General features: G+C 49.8%; 7 protein-coding genes across 7 annotated transcripts; 2 read left to right on the forward strand and 5 right to left on the reverse strand.

Moving 5' to 3' along the window:
* Positions 1–16: 16 nt before the first annotated feature.
* On the reverse strand, positions 17–967 carry LOC120956873 (glutathione S-transferase 1-like). Its single transcript, XM_040378650.2, has 2 exons — positions 538–967; positions 17–472 (listed from the first exon to the last, which is right to left on the reverse strand). Exons 1-2 carry the CDS (start codon positions 886–888, stop codon positions 146–148), a joined length of 678 nt encoding a protein of 225 aa, XP_040234584.2. The 5' UTR covers positions 889–967; the 3' UTR covers positions 17–145.
* A 755-nt stretch (positions 968–1722) lies between these two features.
* Positions 1723–2739, reverse strand: LOC120956878 (glutathione S-transferase 1-like). The gene is made up of 3 exons (XM_040378656.2): positions 2509–2739; positions 2234–2434; positions 1723–2143 (listed from the first exon to the last, which is right to left on the reverse strand). Exons 1-3 carry the CDS (start codon positions 2650–2652, stop codon positions 1823–1825), a joined length of 666 nt encoding a protein of 221 aa, XP_040234590.2. The 5' UTR covers positions 2653–2739; the 3' UTR covers positions 1723–1822.
* Positions 2740–2942: 203 nt separating this feature from the next.
* On the reverse strand, positions 2943–3923 carry LOC120956875 (glutathione S-transferase 1-1-like). Its single transcript, XM_040378652.2, has 3 exons — positions 3677–3923; positions 3403–3612; positions 2943–3324 (listed from the first exon to the last, which is right to left on the reverse strand). Exons 1-3 carry the CDS (start codon positions 3818–3820, stop codon positions 3004–3006), a joined length of 675 nt encoding a protein of 224 aa, XP_040234586.2. The 5' UTR covers positions 3821–3923; the 3' UTR covers positions 2943–3003.
* Positions 3924–4018: 95 nt separating this feature from the next.
* Positions 4019–5462, forward strand: LOC120956874 (glutathione S-transferase 1-like). Its single transcript, XM_040378651.2, has 3 exons — positions 4019–4722; positions 4799–4999; positions 5066–5462. Exons 1-3 carry the CDS (start codon positions 4573–4575, stop codon positions 5390–5392), a joined length of 678 nt encoding a protein of 225 aa, XP_040234585.2. The 5' UTR covers positions 4019–4572; the 3' UTR covers positions 5393–5462.
* Positions 5435–6363, reverse strand: LOC120956876 (glutathione S-transferase 1-like). The gene is made up of 2 exons (XM_040378653.2): positions 6117–6363; positions 5435–6047 (listed from the first exon to the last, which is right to left on the reverse strand). The coding sequence occupies exons 1-2, from the start codon at positions 6258–6260 to the stop codon at positions 5520–5522; spliced, it is 672 nt and encodes a 223-aa protein (XP_040234587.2). The 5' UTR covers positions 6261–6363; the 3' UTR covers positions 5435–5519.
* Positions 6364–7194: 831 nt separating this feature from the next.
* LOC120958124 (suppressor APC domain-containing protein 2) lies at positions 7195–15140 on the forward strand. The gene is made up of 2 exons (XM_040380698.2): positions 7195–12661; positions 14292–15140. The coding sequence occupies exons 1-2, from the start codon at positions 11126–11128 to the stop codon at positions 14823–14825; spliced, it is 2070 nt and encodes a 689-aa protein (XP_040236632.2). The 5' UTR covers positions 7195–11125; the 3' UTR covers positions 14826–15140.
* Positions 15081–16276, reverse strand: LOC120958125 (probable palmitoyltransferase ZDHHC24). The gene is made up of 2 exons (XM_040380699.2): positions 16189–16276; positions 15081–16119 (listed from the first exon to the last, which is right to left on the reverse strand). The coding sequence occupies exon 2, from the start codon at positions 16111–16113 to the stop codon at positions 15241–15243; it is 873 nt and encodes a 290-aa protein (XP_040236633.2). The 5' UTR covers positions 16114–16119; positions 16189–16276; the 3' UTR covers positions 15081–15240.
* Between the last annotated feature and the right edge of the window lie 211 nt (positions 16277–16487).

Here is a 16487-nt window from a genome sequence, read left to right on the forward strand (position 1 = left end):
CAACAAATACTGCATGTCATTATTTGGAGACGCCGTTTTCGTTTTTATTAGCATAGGCACCGAAATACAACAAAATGATGCAAATTGAGAGAGTATATTTGGTAGCTGTTTGATGGCTTGAAGCGTTCACTCAACCAGATCACGTTCACTTGGCGTTGGTGCGGTTTTGCTCCAACTTGGCACGGTACAGCTGAGCGAGCTCTTCCGCACCGGCCCGATTCGTTGCCTCGTAGTACGGCAGCTTGGCAAGGCGTTTGACCCAACCGGCCAGCCTCGGATACTTGCCGGCATCGATCGGGAAAATCGCATGCATCGAAGCAATGCTGGCGATGCAGCTCAGATCGGCCAGTGTCATCTCGTTGCCCACGATGTACTCGTCGACCAGCGTGTCATTCAGCAGCTCGTACGCGCGGTACAGATTGTCGATCTTTTCCTGCGGTGTCTCGGTCGCTCCGTAGTACAGTATTGGTTCCTAATGTAAGAACAACCTTTTAAATGAGTCACAAACAGCTTCACAACGCATCCTAAAAGCCTTACCAAATAGAACCGGAACCGGGCAAACAGAACGCCCGAATCGAAGTGTAGCGCCGCGTTAACCTTCGCCCGTTGCACCACATCCGACGGATACAAACTGTCGCCCTCGGGCTTGCCGTACTTGCTCACCAGATACACATTGATGGCGTGGCTGTCCCACACGATCGTCCCGTTGTCGTCGATCAGCGGGATGGTGTGCTGCGGGTTCAGCTTCCGGAACGCTTCCGTCAGATGTTCCTGCGCGAGCAGATTGATCGGCACGATGTCGAGCTCCAGCCCGAGCGCCTTTGCTGTCAGCTCGACCGACCGGCCCGGTGGGCTGAGTTTGGCCGTGTACAGCTTAATGTTTGGCATGGTCGTTTGAATGGCGTTTCGGGCTCAAAAACGGATCTGTACGACAACACGGTTCGAATGGGAATGTTACGTTCTGTGCGAATTCTAAAAGGCGAGAGTATTGCGCGAATGGAATGCAAATTCATTTCGTTGAGTGCTCACAACTACAAGCGATTTCAAGCGGTAGTGTGTGTGTGTGTGTCTGTTTATACACAGGCAAATATTTGCATTTGACGGGCGGTAAACAATTGGAAAGCATTTGATTAGATAATAGGGCGCTCGTTAGGGGTTTGGGGGTTGGTTGGAGACACGATTGGGTGAGGGAAAGCAGTCAAACAAAAACGCCGGCAAACGAACGTTTGCTTTTATTATCTGTTTTATGAGTGTATGTGTGTCTGTTTTTGCAAGTGTTTGATAATGTGTTTTTAATCTTTGCTGCTTTTTTTTCTTCTCCCGCACAATTTGCCATTATTTCTGTGTGTCATGTTTTGATTTGCTCCCTTTTATGTATTTCATTATCTGCATTCAGAGCACTTCATTTGTTTGCCCTTTCTCATTACTATTTTTTATGTTCTTCTTGTGTTTTATTACATACTTATCAATTCTTGGTAACATTTCTCTTTTTATTCCTTTCTTATCTTTCTTTATTGTATTCTATTTTTTTTTCGCTCATGACTCATCAATGCTTGGATGCTTTTTCTATGTTTTACTGTATATGATTATCAGTCTTTGTTTCATCTCGTAATCATCTTTCTTTTCTTTACTTTATTTTTTTATTTTTCTTTTTTTGTCTTTTTTGTTTTCGGATGCGCTTTCTTATGTTCTACTGTGAAGTCATTAAACTACTGATAACAATGACTGCTTCTTACTTTTTTTTTATTTATTTTTTTCCAAATGCTTCCAAATTTAACTCATAATAATCGTTTGCTCTCTGGCACTGCGCCACTTTACCTTTTTAAGCCTTAGCATTCTCCTCCTTTTTGGCTAGCACAAACTTGCCCAGATCGGTGCCACCGCCACCGTTCGCTTCCTCGTAGTAGGGCAGCTGCTTCAGCCGATCGATCCACGCGTAGATCCGGGGATGCTTCGACTGCTCCAACGGCACCACACCCATAATGCTCGAGATCGTGGAAATGCAGCTAAAGTCGGCGATCGTCATGGTCGGTCCGGCGACAAAGTCGTCCACCAGTGTGTCCTCCAGCAGCTCGTACGATTTCTGCACGTACTCAACGCGATCCTCGGGGATGTCCGATTTGCCGAAGAACAGGATACGTTCCTGTGGAAGGGGTTGGAAAATGCTTGGCGTTATGCTGGAACTGGAACCGGTATCAGTCTTTTTAGGGGAAAAACAGGTCACGTCACTTACGAAAGTGAATCTCATCCGGGCGAACAGTACGCCGGACTCGAAGTGCAGGGCCGAATTTACACGGGCCTGCTTGACGGGGTCTTTCGGATAGAGGCTATCATCTTTGCCATACTTCGTCACCAGATAGATCATGATTGCGTGGCTCTCGGTGATGATCGTACCGTTGTCATCCAGCACCGGGATCGTATGTTGCGGGTTTAGCTGTGCACATATGGGTTATGTAATGCATACCAATTGCTTTCTTTCTAACTTTCTCTCTCAATCCCTTTACGTACCTTCACAAATTCCGGCTTCAAATGGTCACCCGTTAGCAGATTAATGGTCTTCTGCTCCAGCTCCAAGCCCAATGCTTTGGCCGTCAGCTCCACGGCACGGCACGGTGGGCTAAGGTGCAGGGTGTACAGTACAAGGTTGGACATTTTCGCAGCGAACTAAAAACTGGATGGACACACACCGTACACGTTCAAGAGACACACCCGAACTGATGATTGGCTGTGGATGTTTGTAGCATCGACCCCAAGCATAGCAAACGCCCCATGCTTCGGATGTGTGATTGTATTCGTTGGAAGGGCCCGAGATAAAGCATTACTTGGGGTTGGTGTTTTTGTGTGCGTGTCGGCGAATTTATTTCATACTCATTCCGGTTCTTCGTACTGCAACATAAAAGCAGAAGCGAATTCCTGTTTTTTATGCACAAGAAAAACGTTACTAGGTGCTTTAAATCCTACACTTTATTTGACTAGTTAACAACCGCGAATAGCATGAACCTGTTACAGTTTTGCATTCTTCGCCAACATATCCACAATGAACTCGGCCAGCTCTGTGGCACCGGCACCGTTGATCTCCTCATAGTACGGCAACTGCTTCATCCGCTCGATCCACCCGTGCACCCGCGGGAACTCGGACCTTTCCATCGGGATAAAGCCCACCATAGAGGCGACCGAGGAAATGCAGCTCAGGTCAGCGATCGTCATGCGTGATCCGGCTACGTAATCGCTCTGCAGCGAGTCTTCCAGCAACCGGTACGCCGTACGAACGTACTCGATGCGATCTTCCGGAATTTCTGGTTTGCGTGCGAAAAATACCAGCTCCTGTAGGTGTAAATACAAAAAAATTACTTCCTCATTACTTGTGGGCCTCAACATAAGGGTCATCCTGCTGAAACCTACGGTAATGAATCGCAACCGAGCAAACAGCACACCGGACTCGAAGTGCAGTGCCTCATTGACCCGAGCCTGCTCGACAATGTCCGTTGGGTACAGCGCATCCTTCCCTTCGCCCTGGCCGTACTTACGCACGAGATAGATCATGATCGCGTGGCTTTCGCTGATGATCGTCCCATTATCGTCCAGCACGGGGATCGTATGCTTAGGATTGAGCTGTAATAGCAAATACCAGTAGCATCAGTGTTATCTTCATCTCCTCTACAAACACATGATATACCTTCAAGAACTCAGGTGTTAAATTTTCCCCAGCAAGTAAGTTCACAAGCTTGCGCTCTAACTCCAATCCAAGCGCTTTTGCCGTCAGCTCCACGGCACGGCACGGTGGGCTCAGATGAACCGTGTATAGCACAGGTTTCGGCATCGTTGCGACTGGGGGTTTCGTCTACGAAGCGCCTTGTACACTCTGAAGTCAGCGATAAACTGGCGATGGTTATGATTTGCAGTTCTTGCCGACCGTTGGGATGCGTTTTTAAAACGCATACCGTTACAAAAACTGATAAAAAATAATGTGTAGAAAGGTATAGAAGCATTGTCATTGACCAGATGCAGGTGAAAAACAGAATGGGCAGGTCTCATCAAGCAGTATCAGCGTTCCCGTTTGCAGGCCAATCGCTCATTAGGCTTAATGAAGTATTTGTAAACAGACGTGTAATCATAGCGTAAATCACGACGACTCATATCTCAATCGATGACAATTCGCTTTTTTGCAAACCCTACTTTATCGATTTTATGAGGTCATTTAAAGCCAATCACTGAGGTACTGAGGTCTTTTCGCTATTCAAACGAAAGTGTATTAAGTAAAGATGTTGAGAACCCTCTACACTTTAGCAATCTAGTAGGGCAGATTCCTAGTCATCTAGATAAGAGTAACCACCAGTAGAGTTGTAGCTACTTCATGTTATCACTTCCAAAGCAATCCCAACCAGCGCTCCTAGATAGTTCTTCCGTTCCCTAATCGTCTTATCAGTGCCATGCATCGTCGTGCTCTTGGAAGATATTATCCCGCGACTTGGTGATCTCTCTTTGCGGAGCTGCACGTAGCACAAGTAGACTCAACTTAGTCCACGTTAGATCATCATTTGGATACGTTCGTGACGCGTTTCAGGCTGAGCGATGGAACCCAGCAGATTGGTACTGTACACGAACCGCAAGAGTCCACCGTGCCGAGCCGTGAAGCTGACTGCCCGTGCACTCGGCATCGAGCTAGTCGAAAAGGAGATGACGCTGCTGCGCGGTGACAAGCTGATGGAAGAGTTCCTCAAGGTAGTTTTGATTGATCGCGGGAGCATCGGGAAGCAGCGTTCTCTTTCCTTATCTAATCCATTGGTCGCTTTGCTAGGTGAATCCACAGCAAACCATACCCGTGCTGGACGATGGTGGCATCGTTATCACCGCAAGCCATGCCATCATGATTTATCTCGTGTGCAAGTACGGCCGCGACGACGGTCTCTATCCGAGCGAGCTGGTACGGCGGGCCCGGGTCCACACGGCACTACACCTCGAGGCGGGTGTAATCTTTTCGCGGTTAAGTTTTCTGTTTGTTAGTAAACCCAGACTCACAGGACAGTACGGCGATGAGATTGAGGATGATTATGTACCTTTCCAGGAACCGGTCATTTATTCGGGCAAATCGTACTTCCACTCCGATCGGATCGAACACATCCGGAAGGCGTACCGCTTGTTGGAGGATTCGCTCGTCGATCAGTACATGGTGGGCGAGAGTCTCACGATTGCCGACTTTAGCTGCATCTCCAGCATTGCCACGCTGGTCGGTGTGGTACCGCTGGACGAGTCCAAGTTCCCGAAGAGCACGGCCTGGATGCGGCGCATGCAGGAGCTGCCGTACTACGAGGAAGCGAACGGTACCGGGGCGCTCGAGCTGGCCGAGTTTGTGCTGGGCAAGAAGGAAGCCAATGCTTCCCAGTTCCTGTGACGGAAAAGGGGTGACGAATCTCTATGGTAATAAAACACAGCGTCTCGTTTATTTGATTTTTAAATGCAAATTGGAAAGCTTTATTCTTGACCTGAGAAGACATAGCTAAGTGTACGTGATGCCAGATCTAAACCTTGCCAAGTTTCTGGTTGTACAGCTGCAGCGCGTCATTGGCCCGGTCCGTGTTGATCTCCTGGTAGTGGGGCATCGTTTGCTCCAGCCGCTTCAGGTAGGCCAGCACCAGCGGGTACTTGCTCGCATCGGCCGGGAACAGCGCGTTGAGCGTGCAGAGCGATGTGCTGACGGAGATGTCCGCAAGCGTGATCGTGCCGCCTACGAGGTAGTCGGTGCCAGATGTCTTCAGCGTAGCCTCAAGCAGATCGTACGCTTTATGTACCGAGTCGATCTTCTCCTGTGGCACCTCCGTCTGGCCCCAGTAGAACACCGGCTCCAGGATCCAGCGCAACCGGGCGAACAGTACGCCCGACTCGAAGTGCAACAGGGCGTTGATGTTGGCCTGCTTCACTAGATCCTTCGCCGGGTAAAGGGTGTCATCCTTTGCGTACTTCTGCACCAAATAGTTGATAATGGCATGGCTATCGTACAGCGGCACACCGTTATCGTTGACCGTCGGCACGGTGTGCATCGGATTCATCTGCGGATGGATGGAAGATGCACAGTGAAAGTGATGAAGAAGACGCGAAAAAAGAAGGCGATCGCTTACCTTCAAATACTCTTCGGTCATATTTTCCTTCTTCGCCAGATCAATGTACTGCACATCCAGCTCGATACCGATCATCTTTGCCGTCAGCTCCACGGCACGGCCGGCCGGCGTGCGGCGGGTACTGTACAACACAATCGGTGCCATGACGCTTCGTTGTTGTTGTTGTTGATGATGATGTGTTGACTGTCAACGGCGCGTTTCTCCCTTTCGATAGGAATGTTACGAAAAGACTAACCGGCTCGATGTAGGGGGGAAAGTATTTGAAGCTATCCCCATTCGTGATCTTGCGCAACGGTGTGCGTTAAATCTGCCCAACAAACACTTGCGCTGCGTTTGAATGTTGCGTGTGTGTGTGTGTGTGTGTGTGTGTGTGTGTGTGTGTGTGTGGAAAACCGGTTTGTGGTTGTGTTGGTGTAGCAATCGCGTACCTTTAAATTGCCGATTCTTTGGGGGTGTTCAGAGTCGATCGCTCGGCAAACATTGTGTAGTATTTATTGCAATGTGTTTGTTAACTTTAGCAAGTAATTTTTTTTACCAAAAAAATTAATCATGTCAATGCATTGATTGATTGAAAACTAAAAAAAAATCAATCTTTTAGTCAATTTATTTTTTGTCTCCTTTTTTTTATTGATTTTTTTTATTTTTCATTTGATTTTTTTATTTTGTTCCATTTACATCGTTGAATTTTTGTCCCCTTTTCAATAGATTTATGTCAAATTTTATGTTATCTATGATAGAAAAACTTTCACTTTTATTTAGCATATTATTTATTACAGTTATATTTAAAGCTACAAAGTCTTACGCATTTCAAGAGCAATATAGATCACTATACAACACAAATTAATTTGATTTCAACGATGCTCTGATGATAATGAAGTTTAGTTGAAATTAAAATATAACGAAAATTCTTTAATACAGATCTCACATGTTGTTTTTTGTTACATGTTTTTTTTTCTTATTGTAAATGTTTGTTTATTTATGTACATTTTATTGATTTCTTTCATATATTTAGTATTAAATTTACAATTCTGTTTTCTAGTACTACTAGAACTTGTATCAATTCAATTTTCTTTTTCATGTTTTGATGAACTATTAACGCTAATTTTCAACTAACTAGGCAGTTTAATTATCGATTGTTTATGTTTTTGAGCAAATGATAATTAGGTGAATTGAGGTAAATATGTAAGTTGTCCGATATACTTTATATGACGTGCCATACACCTAAACAAACCCCATTGCCAACATCCATCCAAATGTAGCCGAACATTAAAAAAAGCTCATTGACTCTTTCGAAAAGCACCCTATCTCCGCATCAGGCCCCCCGACGACATACACGATCGCTGTGAAATGATACACTTGTTTCAAAAACTCATTTAGTTAGTGCATTACCCGTGGAGAAGAAGAAAAAAAAACGCGAAGAAAAATCCCATCCAACCGGAACATGTCCACCCAATCCACCCGACCGCAATTCATCGCAAATCGGAACACCGGTACGGAATTAACCTTGGCGAATAATGCTCCCTCGCTCCGTTGTGGCCGGAATTGCACACGGGTGCCGAATAAATCATTCAACTACCCCGGCTCCCGGCCTGTTGAAACGACTTCCGCGTACAGTCTCGGTTCCGCCCGCCCCGAAGACCCCTGGGAGTACGGAAAAAAGGGTGGTGCATTCGTACCGGTATGTCCGATGACACACTTTTCGCAGGCAAACAATGGCAATTTGACGCTTTTAATTTTATTCGCTTTCATTTTCCACCATCACAGACACAGACACATTGATCGTGAGAAGACTTCACCCGGCTTTGGTGCGGAAAATAGAATCGAGTTCGCGTTCTGCGAAAAGATCGCGTCGAACCAACAGCACCGTTACGCTTCACGTGACCAGCCAGCGACCATATAGTCGACCAACCGGAAGCGCGTTGATTGTCAGCGTGCGTGGGCGCGAGGTGGCGATCGTGGCGACATTTGGACATGCGAGTGGGCTTTTGTTATATGGTCAATCGGTGTAACAGGTTGATTTCGCCACGGCATGATGGGAAGAGCGCCGGAGGTGATATGCGGGCAGTCAGCATGACGTCTTTGTTTCATCGAACGAACCCCACGATTTAGGCATTGTTATGCGAAACAAAAGCCAACGGAGAGGTTTGTGAGATGCACAGGTTCTCAAGCCTTATGTGGAATACCTGTTTGGATTTTTGTAGATCATGCTCCAGTCCATTTCAGATGTTGATCAATTTTCCTCAAACGATGTTTTAGAGTATTGCCCATCGTTCGGGACATCATCTCATGCAAAATCTCAAAGTGCACGCGCCATGCCTTGAAGACCTTCGCAGTTTACGTTACGCGTTCGGGTTGTTTTCGTTTCGTCTGCTCTTCTCGACATGCCAGGGCACCATCCACCAGCCAGGGAGAGTCGCAAATCGTCGCAAGAAAACCAGTTTTGGAGTTGCGCCAACATCTTTCGCCAACCGGAGCGCTAGATGTTGCTGTTATGTGCTGTGTTATACGGAGCCTGGACAACAGCAAGAAGGAGTCTCAGACGAAATGCTGAGACACGTTTGTAAAGCTTCTACGTTCTGCATTGCAATTAGGGTTTGGATTAAAGCGAGAGAGAGAGAGAGAAAGAAAAAGAGAAGAATCAAATCAATTCAGCGTTTGCAAATCCATAACACCCCCCAAGCGTTGTGATCTTCACTGTACAGCGGCACCATTTGTGTCACTCTCTTATGACCACCAGATGCCATCTCATTCTCCTACTTGACTCAACCTCGCTGCAAAGTAAACAATCGTTTATCGCAATTTCCGATCATAATTCACACCGTTTCGTCAACAAAAAGCTCATTTCCCTCCCCGTTTCTGGTGCACTGTAAACTGACTCTACACGCATACGAAAGGGGGCAAGAGCATACAAAGGCATGAGCATAACTACGGGGCGGCAAAAGGGAAAACAATTGCAACCTAAAAACAGCTTACCCTCTCCTCCTCTCCTGCTGTTCTTGCGTAATCCTTTGAAGAGTAAGTGGAGATCGAGATTGGAGGGGTTTTTTTATGCTCAGTATGAGAAATATGGTGGCGTCTCACCCTTTACAGTGGCTGCCTGTTAACTGTATATTTTATGACGTTTTGTCTCCTCGAAGTAGGGGGAGTGGTGGACTGAGATAGGCAAAGAGAGCCTAGCGGGATTTAAAATGCAAAACAAAAAGCAGCGATTTCAGCACGTTCACCCCCAACCTATCATATCTCTCGCTCTCAGCTCTGTGAAGGAACGGGTCGCATTTAGTGCCGGACACGAGCAAGGCAGTGCGGTTATATGCTGAACCACCTCGAGCAGGCGCTCGGTCGGACAGTTTTATGGCCTCACGTGCGCCTGTGTGTGTGTGTGTGTGTGTGGAAGCGTTGTTGGGGACGTTGGGGGAGGGTTAGTGGTCAAGAAAAGGACAAAAAAACAAATGCTAGTTCAACAGTGGTGGACGAGATATGGCAACTAGAAAAAAAAACAAGCGTGTCATACCATAAATTCCAATTCGTTGACTTTCCAAATCACTTAGCGCCTAAAGTCAACCTCACAGGCCCCATACATCATCCCCCAAAAGTGTCTTCTTCCGGCTTAGTATGCCCCCTCATCGCTTCGTTGTTGTCCATCGCCTTCTCTCTTCCTCTCGCTTTCTATTTCTCTCTCTCTCTCTCTCTCTCTCTCTCTCTCTCTCTCTCTCTCTCTCTCTCTCTCTCTCTGAGATCACTTAAGATCCTTGATCGACCTTCCTCGGCTTTAAAATAGGCCCTTCTTTTTCGGCCTCTCTCTATTTCTATTTCTCTCTCTCCTTCTCTCCCTCAGTGCTGAAATTCGTATGCACCAATTCCGTCCCTTACTGTGCAGTGTGTGTGTTTGTATGTGTGTGTGTGTCTGTATGTAGGGAATGCACACCCCTAAATGCCAATGTTTTTTGCTCTCCTTCTTTCTCTCTTTCTCTCTCTTTCTCAAATTTGTCCCATTTCAACGACCTCCTTCCTCCGTCAACCCGTCGCGTTTCTCGCTCCATCCGTGTGTGACAAAACCATCCAACGACCCCTTCAAAGGCAGAGGCAGAGGGAGACAGGCGGCAGCTGATTTGTGTGTGTGTTCGGAATCAGGTTCTGCCCCTTCACCTCCCCGTTAAAGCGAGGGTGGAAGGGATGCAAACGCAAAGGGAAGGGAAAAATACACACACAAAAGAGAGAGAGAGAGAGAGAAAGGGAGAGAACACAACAAAGCAGAAAGTTCAAACGCGTAAAGGCGCGCTGCGGCATTCTCTCGCGTGACTTCACGGGCGACGGATGCTGTCCGCGTGCTGCGCGCTGATCGTTGTTGTACGGGGGTTCGTCGCTTGCTGTGATCGGGTCGGACGGGTGAAGCTTTCGCATAGAGAGAGAAGGGATCCGTTGGTATCGGGTGTTGGTCGTTTCAAACCTTGAAAGTGGCAAGCATTAGTTAAGAGTGGTCTTGAAGTGATCTGCATACGTTTGTTGGTCTGGTGAAGTGATTAACGATCTTGTGTGATCGTGCAGCAGTGTTAAACGTCTGCCGTTAAACAGTGGTGTTAATAATATCTCGTGTGATAGAACCAGAAAAGCAAGTAGAAAGCAACTCTTCTGTAGGGTGATACCTGTGTCTTGCCAATCGTACCTGTCGTTTATGTCTGTGCGCGAACGCGCCAAGAAGGATACGAAAAGTGAAAGAATCGTGCAGCCTGAGGCGCTATTATACGCTCACAAACACAGAGAGAGATAGAGAGAGAGCACTTGTGACGCTTTGTACATGTGTGTGTGTGTGAAGTGTGTTAAAAGCAAAACAACAATCAAGTGTGCCGTTTCCGAAAAGGATCCGAAAGGAAAGCAAGAAAACCGGACGGGCGGACGCGAGCGCCTTAAAACGTGTTTGCGCGCGCCACCTGGATGGGGCAGTTTCTCTTGCGTTACTGGATGACTGGTCTTGTGTGTGTGTGTGTGCATTTGGTTCGGCGAAGTGAGCGATGGACCCACTGCCCAACCGCAACCGAAAGAACATACTGTCGCTGAGCGTGCAACGGACGGCGACCGCGGCAACGACGGCGTCAGACATGACGTCAGCAATGGGGACACACCTGCACCGTCAGCAGCAACCCCAGCAGCCCCAGTACCACAATCGACACACGGCCCTCCCGGGACAACCGGGCGTCGTGCTGCCTGGGGCATCGTCCAGCCCACTGCTGGTGCATTCCAGCTCGGCGTCTGCCATACCGGACAGTCGCTCGTACAATCCCCAACTACCACCACCACCACCACCACATCATCACCATCATCACCTTCACCTTCAACAACAACAGCGGCAGCAACAGCAGCAGCAGCAGCATGAGGAAGGCGGTTTGCCGAAAGCGTTCGTCGCCGCCATGCGCACCCTGTTCGACATTATGGACGATCGGAAGACGGGCTGCGTGCGGCTGGCCGACATCGAGGAGCGGTGGCAGGACGACGGCTCGAAAGGGCTGCCACGTGGTGTCATCGAAAGTTTGCGCAAGGTAACGCCCCCGAACGGGTTGCTTTCGTTCGAGCGCTTCTGCAGCGGCCTCAAGATCTGCCTGTTGCGCAACCAATCGAGTCCACTATCCAGCTCACCGCTGGGACTCGTCTCGCCCCACTCGACCTCATCCTCACCGCTCGCAAGCCGCGATGAGCCGCCGCTGAAAGCGTCCATGGCAAAGCTGTCCCTCTCGCGACCACCTTCCGCACCGCTGCTCGATCTCGATGGTGGTGGTGGTAGTGGTGGCAGTGCCGCTAAGTTACCCACCCTGGCACCCGTTTCCGCCTGGCACGCGACCGGTCCAACGACCAACACGGCCACCGTACGCCCGAACAACGCAATGCCGGCGCAGAAAACGCTCAGCATGCCGCAGCTACTCAGCCCGGACGGTGAGTTGGAGCTGGAACGGCCGCCGATCATACTGCCGGGCGCATTCGGACCACCGAAACCACCGCGCGTCTCGCTAAATCTGGAGCGCAATGCGCAACAGCATGCGCAGCAGCACCAGCAACTTCCGCTACACAATCCAATGATTGGTGGAGGGGGTGGTGGCGGTGGTTCCAGCATTGATAAGGCAGAGATCCGCAACGCGCTCCAGAACTGGCAAATGTCACTGCTGCTTGGGGAAGCGGGCGGAGATAAGGGCGATTCGGGCAAGGGGACACTGCGCCCGCTAGCACGCGGTTCCGCCGACGGACAGACGGACCTGTCCACCTCCTCGCCCTCCCTACAGTCCATCAATCAGCTCGACGGCGCTCGGCTCAGTTCCGGCGGTCTGTACCAGAAGAAATCGCCCGGCGCGGCCGGACGGCGCCGGGAGCCGCGACGCCACACGCTCCAGAATGGCGTCGACTACAACATGCTGAAGCGACTGAAGCAGATCGAGCAGGAAAAGGACATCCTGCTGCAGGGGCTGACGGCGGTCGAGCGGGCCAGGGAGTGGTACCACAAGCAGCTGGCGGCGGTGCAGGAAAAGATGCGATACCTGGGCCGTCCCGGATCACACATGGTGAGTGGTGATGGGTATATCCCATTTTTTCTGGAGTCGGATTGAAAACTCTTAGGATTCATCGAATCCGAATCCTGATCAGTCCGGATCAGTCCAGATCTGTCCGGATTAGTGCTGTGCTCTTTCGAGCGCACCCATGACTCCGATCCGACTCTGGCTATTGTTAGTCTGATTCCAACTCCGTCAAAATCCGAACCAGTAGTTCCACTCGAAGTCAGAATCGTTCGTAGTCGTTAGAGGCGCTTGAAGTCGTTCGAAATCGCTTGGAGTCGTCCGGAGTCGTCCGGAGTCATCCGGAGTCGTCCGGAGTCGTCCGGAGTTGTTCGGGTTCGTCCGGAGTCGTTCGAAGTCGTCAGAAGCGCCTGGAGTCGGTTGGAGTCGGAGTCATTCGGAGTCATCCAGAGTCGATTGGAGTCGGTCGGAGTCAACAGGAGCCGTCCGGTGTAATGTGCTAGTAATCAGGCATTTCATTTGGTTGTGTTTTTTTCTCTAACTTTGCCCGTGCACTTCGTACATAGGCTTTTGTTTCGAATGCCGATTCCGGTCGGCTTCGGACGACTTCGATTCTAACCGATTCCAAACGACTCCGAAAGACTCCGAACGACTGCAAACGACACCAAACGACTCCAAACGACTCCGGATGACTCCAACTCCCAACGACCCCGGACGACTCTGACGACTCCGAACGACTCCGGACAACTTTGGACGACTCCGGACGACTCCGGACAACTCCGAGCGATACCGGACGACTTCGGACGACTCCGGATAATATTGGGCTGGCCTACCTGCCGGAGTTGATTCCGGCATTATCGGAGTCGGATCGGAGTCGACTCCGGATTTTTGCCTACTTTATCCATCACTTGTCCGGATGAGTCTGGAAGCGTCCGAACGAGTCCGGTCGAGTCCGAGTGATTATGTTAGGTAGGCGGTGCAAAAACAGTAAGGTTATTTCATTTTCAAATGACAAAGAAAATTGTTATACTGCATTGTAAATATTCGATGCCTTACTTGAAAGTGAACGAAATCATCAATAATCGTTATTTTGGGAATTAGCAATTGTAACATCAGCCTAAACTACTCGCCCTGAATCTATCGGCCTCGTTCAGACTCATCCAGACCCATCCGGATTCATACGGACTCATCCGAACTTATCCGGACTGATCCGGAGTTGGAGTTGATCCATGACTCCACTCCGGGTTACCCATCACTAAGTGTGTGTGGTGATGATGATGGTGAACACATCCCGGATGCACGTGTGCAACTCGATACGCGTGTGACTCCTCGGGAAGGGAGTCAACAAAGCTTTCGCCCTAACTAAACAAACTTTCGATTTTGCTGAAATTGATCTACTTTTGCTGCTGTTTGCAATCGATTTAAGTTGTGTTTGCTTCTCGCTGGAAGAAAGTTAAAAGCCATGCCGTTATTCAGTGCCAACTGTTTAAAAAGAGTGGTGCGGTAACTTAAATCGTACCCCGGAGGGGGGCGAATCGGCATAATTGACGGCTTCCGGTGGGCTGCTCGCTTCAGGCTAATCGGCTCGCTGCATTCGCTAATCCGTTGCGAACAATTAACAAGCGGGGTCATGTCTCATTTTTAACTCCATTTTTCTTTCTCTCTATCTGCTCCACAGGAAACGTGGACCGAAACGCAACAGGAACGGCTCGATCTGCAGCGGGCCAGGGTGCTCGAGGTGAACCGCCATCTAATGATGCTGGCCGAAAGCTGGGAACGGGGCGGATTCCCCATGCACATGAACCTTGCCCTACGGCCACTGCCCGGCGGGTTCGCGGGTGCTCCGGGCCACTATCAGCAGCAACGGTCGCTGCATCGTCCGGCACAGCCGAACGCTAGCATTCCACCGGCGGTACCACCACCACCAACAACAGCGTCTGCAGGAGCGACATCTTCAGCGGGAAATTACCAACCGACATCCAGTTCCCAGTCGCATCATCTCCAACACCAGCAGCAGTCCCAACAGTCGCCGGAAATGGTAAACCATCTGAAGCAGCAGAACCATCAGCTTTGCGAGGAGATTAACCAGAAGAACGAGAAGCTGTCCCTGCTCGAGCGGGAAAAGGCGGCACTGATCCGGGAGCTGCTGCAGCTGCAGCGGACCAACCGGGCCAGCAGCATGATATCGAACACGGAGGAGCTGGTGTTCTGAGACACTTGCCGAGGGTGCTCGCAGTGCCATTTTGCAAAAAGAGATTTCTTCCCCCGTTCTACCACCCCGAAACAATACGCTAGTCATCACGTGTTGTCGAGCTGTGCGCCGTAGAGATTCGTCTGTTTGGCGGGCGGGCTTTGTTTTAGCGATGTTAGGGCCGATCTTAAAGGATGCAACACAGCCACGTACCAGGTGCTTCTTTCATATCGTCAGTGTTTGTTAAAATAAAAGAACCGGACGCTCGCGCGAGGATTGTGTGTGGATGGTTGGTTTATAAAACGAAATAAAGTAATTGATTATTTTAACTACAAACTGCGTGTGTGTGTCCCTTAAATGCTATCAATGGCTGTACCAATTCCCCGCTAGTACTTTGGTTTTGTACAATTGATCCGAACTTGCTGCCTCTTTCCGGCTACTTACTCTTAAGTGTTTGCTTCTGAAGCGTTTCCCAGTTGACGCCATTGTGCGGCAGCTCGCTCGCAACGAACGGGGACAGCCACGCAATGTACCACCGGTTGCCCAGCACCATCCGCAGGTTCTCCGCCCGGCCCATATCATATTCCGGTGCTTTTCGCTCGTGCACGACCGCACCGCTCAGGATGAGCCGGCCGTGGTAGATCAGCAGCACGCCGGTAAACATAACGCCCACCATGTTGATCAGATAGATCACCAGATAGTACTGCTTCGTCGACGTGTCGATCAGTAGCATCGCGAGCGGGAACACGATCTTCACCAGCGACGTCCAGTTCCGGAACTCCTCGCCCCGCACGAACCACAGAAAGTAGTTGTTCAGCACGCTGGCGTACAGCGTGGAGATGAACAAGTACACCACGAACAGGATGAAGTAGCGGTGGTTCTTGTGCCCGATGCAGCACCCGGTAAAGACGCAGTGATGGTCCCGCTTCAGGATGCACGTCCGGCAGCTGGCGCAGTGCCAGGAGCGGGGCGGCGCGATGAACTCGCACGTCGCGCAAAGATGCCAAGATTTGGAGCTGAGACCGGTGCCGGCACCGGCCGTGGACACGCCTGCCGGCGGCAGCTGGATCAGCTCGGTCGAGCAGCTCGTATCGCACAGCATGGTGGCGAGCATGTGGGCCGTTACGTTGAACAGCAGTAGGACGGCGGGCACGAAGTGCACCCAGTTGTACACCGAGTCGGGCCCATGGATGCCCGGTATCACGACGTATACCTCGAACCAGAAGGTGATCGGGATGATGCCGGCCATAAAGGCGGTCGCGACCGCGTCCTGCAGCGTGCGGGGCAGCACGTGTTTCCGTATCCTCATGGTCGGCTGCAAGTAGCGCGGGGAGGGGGATGGATTAGATAAGGGGTAAAGGAATAAAAAGTGCAAACTTGTTACCGAAATTATTCCACTGCCTTTCGCAGTGGTTCGATTGTAAACACAAGGCTGTGAGCTGGTTTTGTTGTTGTGCTGTCAGTTGAACTGACAGCGCGCTGCAAAATTGAACGCATCTACAGCTCGTAGTTCAGTGCTTGAACAGAGACGGCGGCGAATGACAAACGGTTTGTTGACTTTCCAGTAGAATTTCATTCACCGTTGTGTTTGGTTTCGTGTTCTCCGAGTTGCCGGTAAAAATCGACGGTTTATTAAACTTTAAACATATTAAAGTTTAATTTATACGACTTCAATGGGATATT

The sequence above is a fragment of the Anopheles coluzzii genome, chromosome 3 (genome assembly GCF_943734685.1).
Source record: "Anopheles coluzzii chromosome 3, AcolN3, whole genome shotgun sequence".
Taxonomy (NCBI): domain Eukaryota; kingdom Metazoa; phylum Arthropoda; class Insecta; order Diptera; family Culicidae; genus Anopheles; species Anopheles coluzzii.

Bases quoted from the DNA above. Each gene is read 5' to 3' on its own strand.
- LOC120958124 (XM_040380698.2), top strand. From the start codon at position 11,126: ATGGACCCACTGCCCAACCGCAACCGAAAGAACATACTGTCGCTGAGC. The intron at 12,662-14,291 runs GTGAGTGGTGAT...TCTGCTCCACAG, and splicing joins GCCGTCCCGGATCACACATG to GAAACGTGGACCGAAACGCA.
- LOC120958125 (XM_040380699.2), bottom strand. From the start codon at position 16,113: ATGAGGATACGGAAACACGTGCTGCCCCGCACGCTGCAGGACGCGGTC.
- LOC120956878 (XM_040378656.2), bottom strand. From the start codon at position 2,652: ATGTCCAACCTTGTACTGTACACCCTGCACCTTAGCCCACCGTGCCGT. The intron at 2,435-2,508 runs GTACGTAAAGGG...ATATGTGCACAG, and splicing joins TGAAGCCGGAATTTGTGAAG to CTAAACCCGCAACATACGAT. The intron at 2,144-2,233 runs GTAAGTGACGTG...CCCCTTCCACAG, and splicing joins CCCGGATGAGATTCACTTTC to GAACGTATCCTGTTCTTCGG.
- LOC120956874 (XM_040378651.2), top strand. From the start codon at position 4,573: ATGGAACCCAGCAGATTGGTACTGTACACGAACCGCAAGAGTCCACCG. The intron at 4,723-4,798 runs GTAGTTTTGATT...TCGCTTTGCTAG, and splicing joins TGATGGAAGAGTTCCTCAAG to GTGAATCCACAGCAAACCAT. The intron at 5,000-5,065 runs GTTAGTAAACCC...GTACCTTTCCAG, and splicing joins CGCGGTTAAGTTTTCTGTTT to GAACCGGTCATTTATTCGGG.
- LOC120956873 (XM_040378650.2), bottom strand. From the start codon at position 888: ATGCCAAACATTAAGCTGTACACGGCCAAACTCAGCCCACCGGGCCGG. The intron at 473-537 runs GTAAGGCTTTTA...TTCTTACATTAG, and splicing joins CCCGGTTCCGGTTCTATTTG to GAACCAATACTGTACTACGG.
- LOC120956875 (XM_040378652.2), bottom strand. From the start codon at position 3,820: ATGCCGAAACCTGTGCTATACACGGTTCATCTGAGCCCACCGTGCCGT. The intron at 3,613-3,676 runs GTATATCATGTG...TTGCTATTACAG, and splicing joins TAACACCTGAGTTCTTGAAG to CTCAATCCTAAGCATACGAT. The intron at 3,325-3,402 runs GTAGGTTTCAGC...TTACACCTACAG, and splicing joins CTCGGTTGCGATTCATTACC to GAGCTGGTATTTTTCGCACG.
- LOC120956876 (XM_040378653.2), bottom strand. From the start codon at position 6,260: ATGGCACCGATTGTGTTGTACAGTACCCGCCGCACGCCGGCCGGCCGT. The intron at 6,048-6,116 runs GTAAGCGATCGC...ATCCATCCGCAG, and splicing joins TGACCGAAGAGTATTTGAAG to ATGAATCCGATGCACACCGT.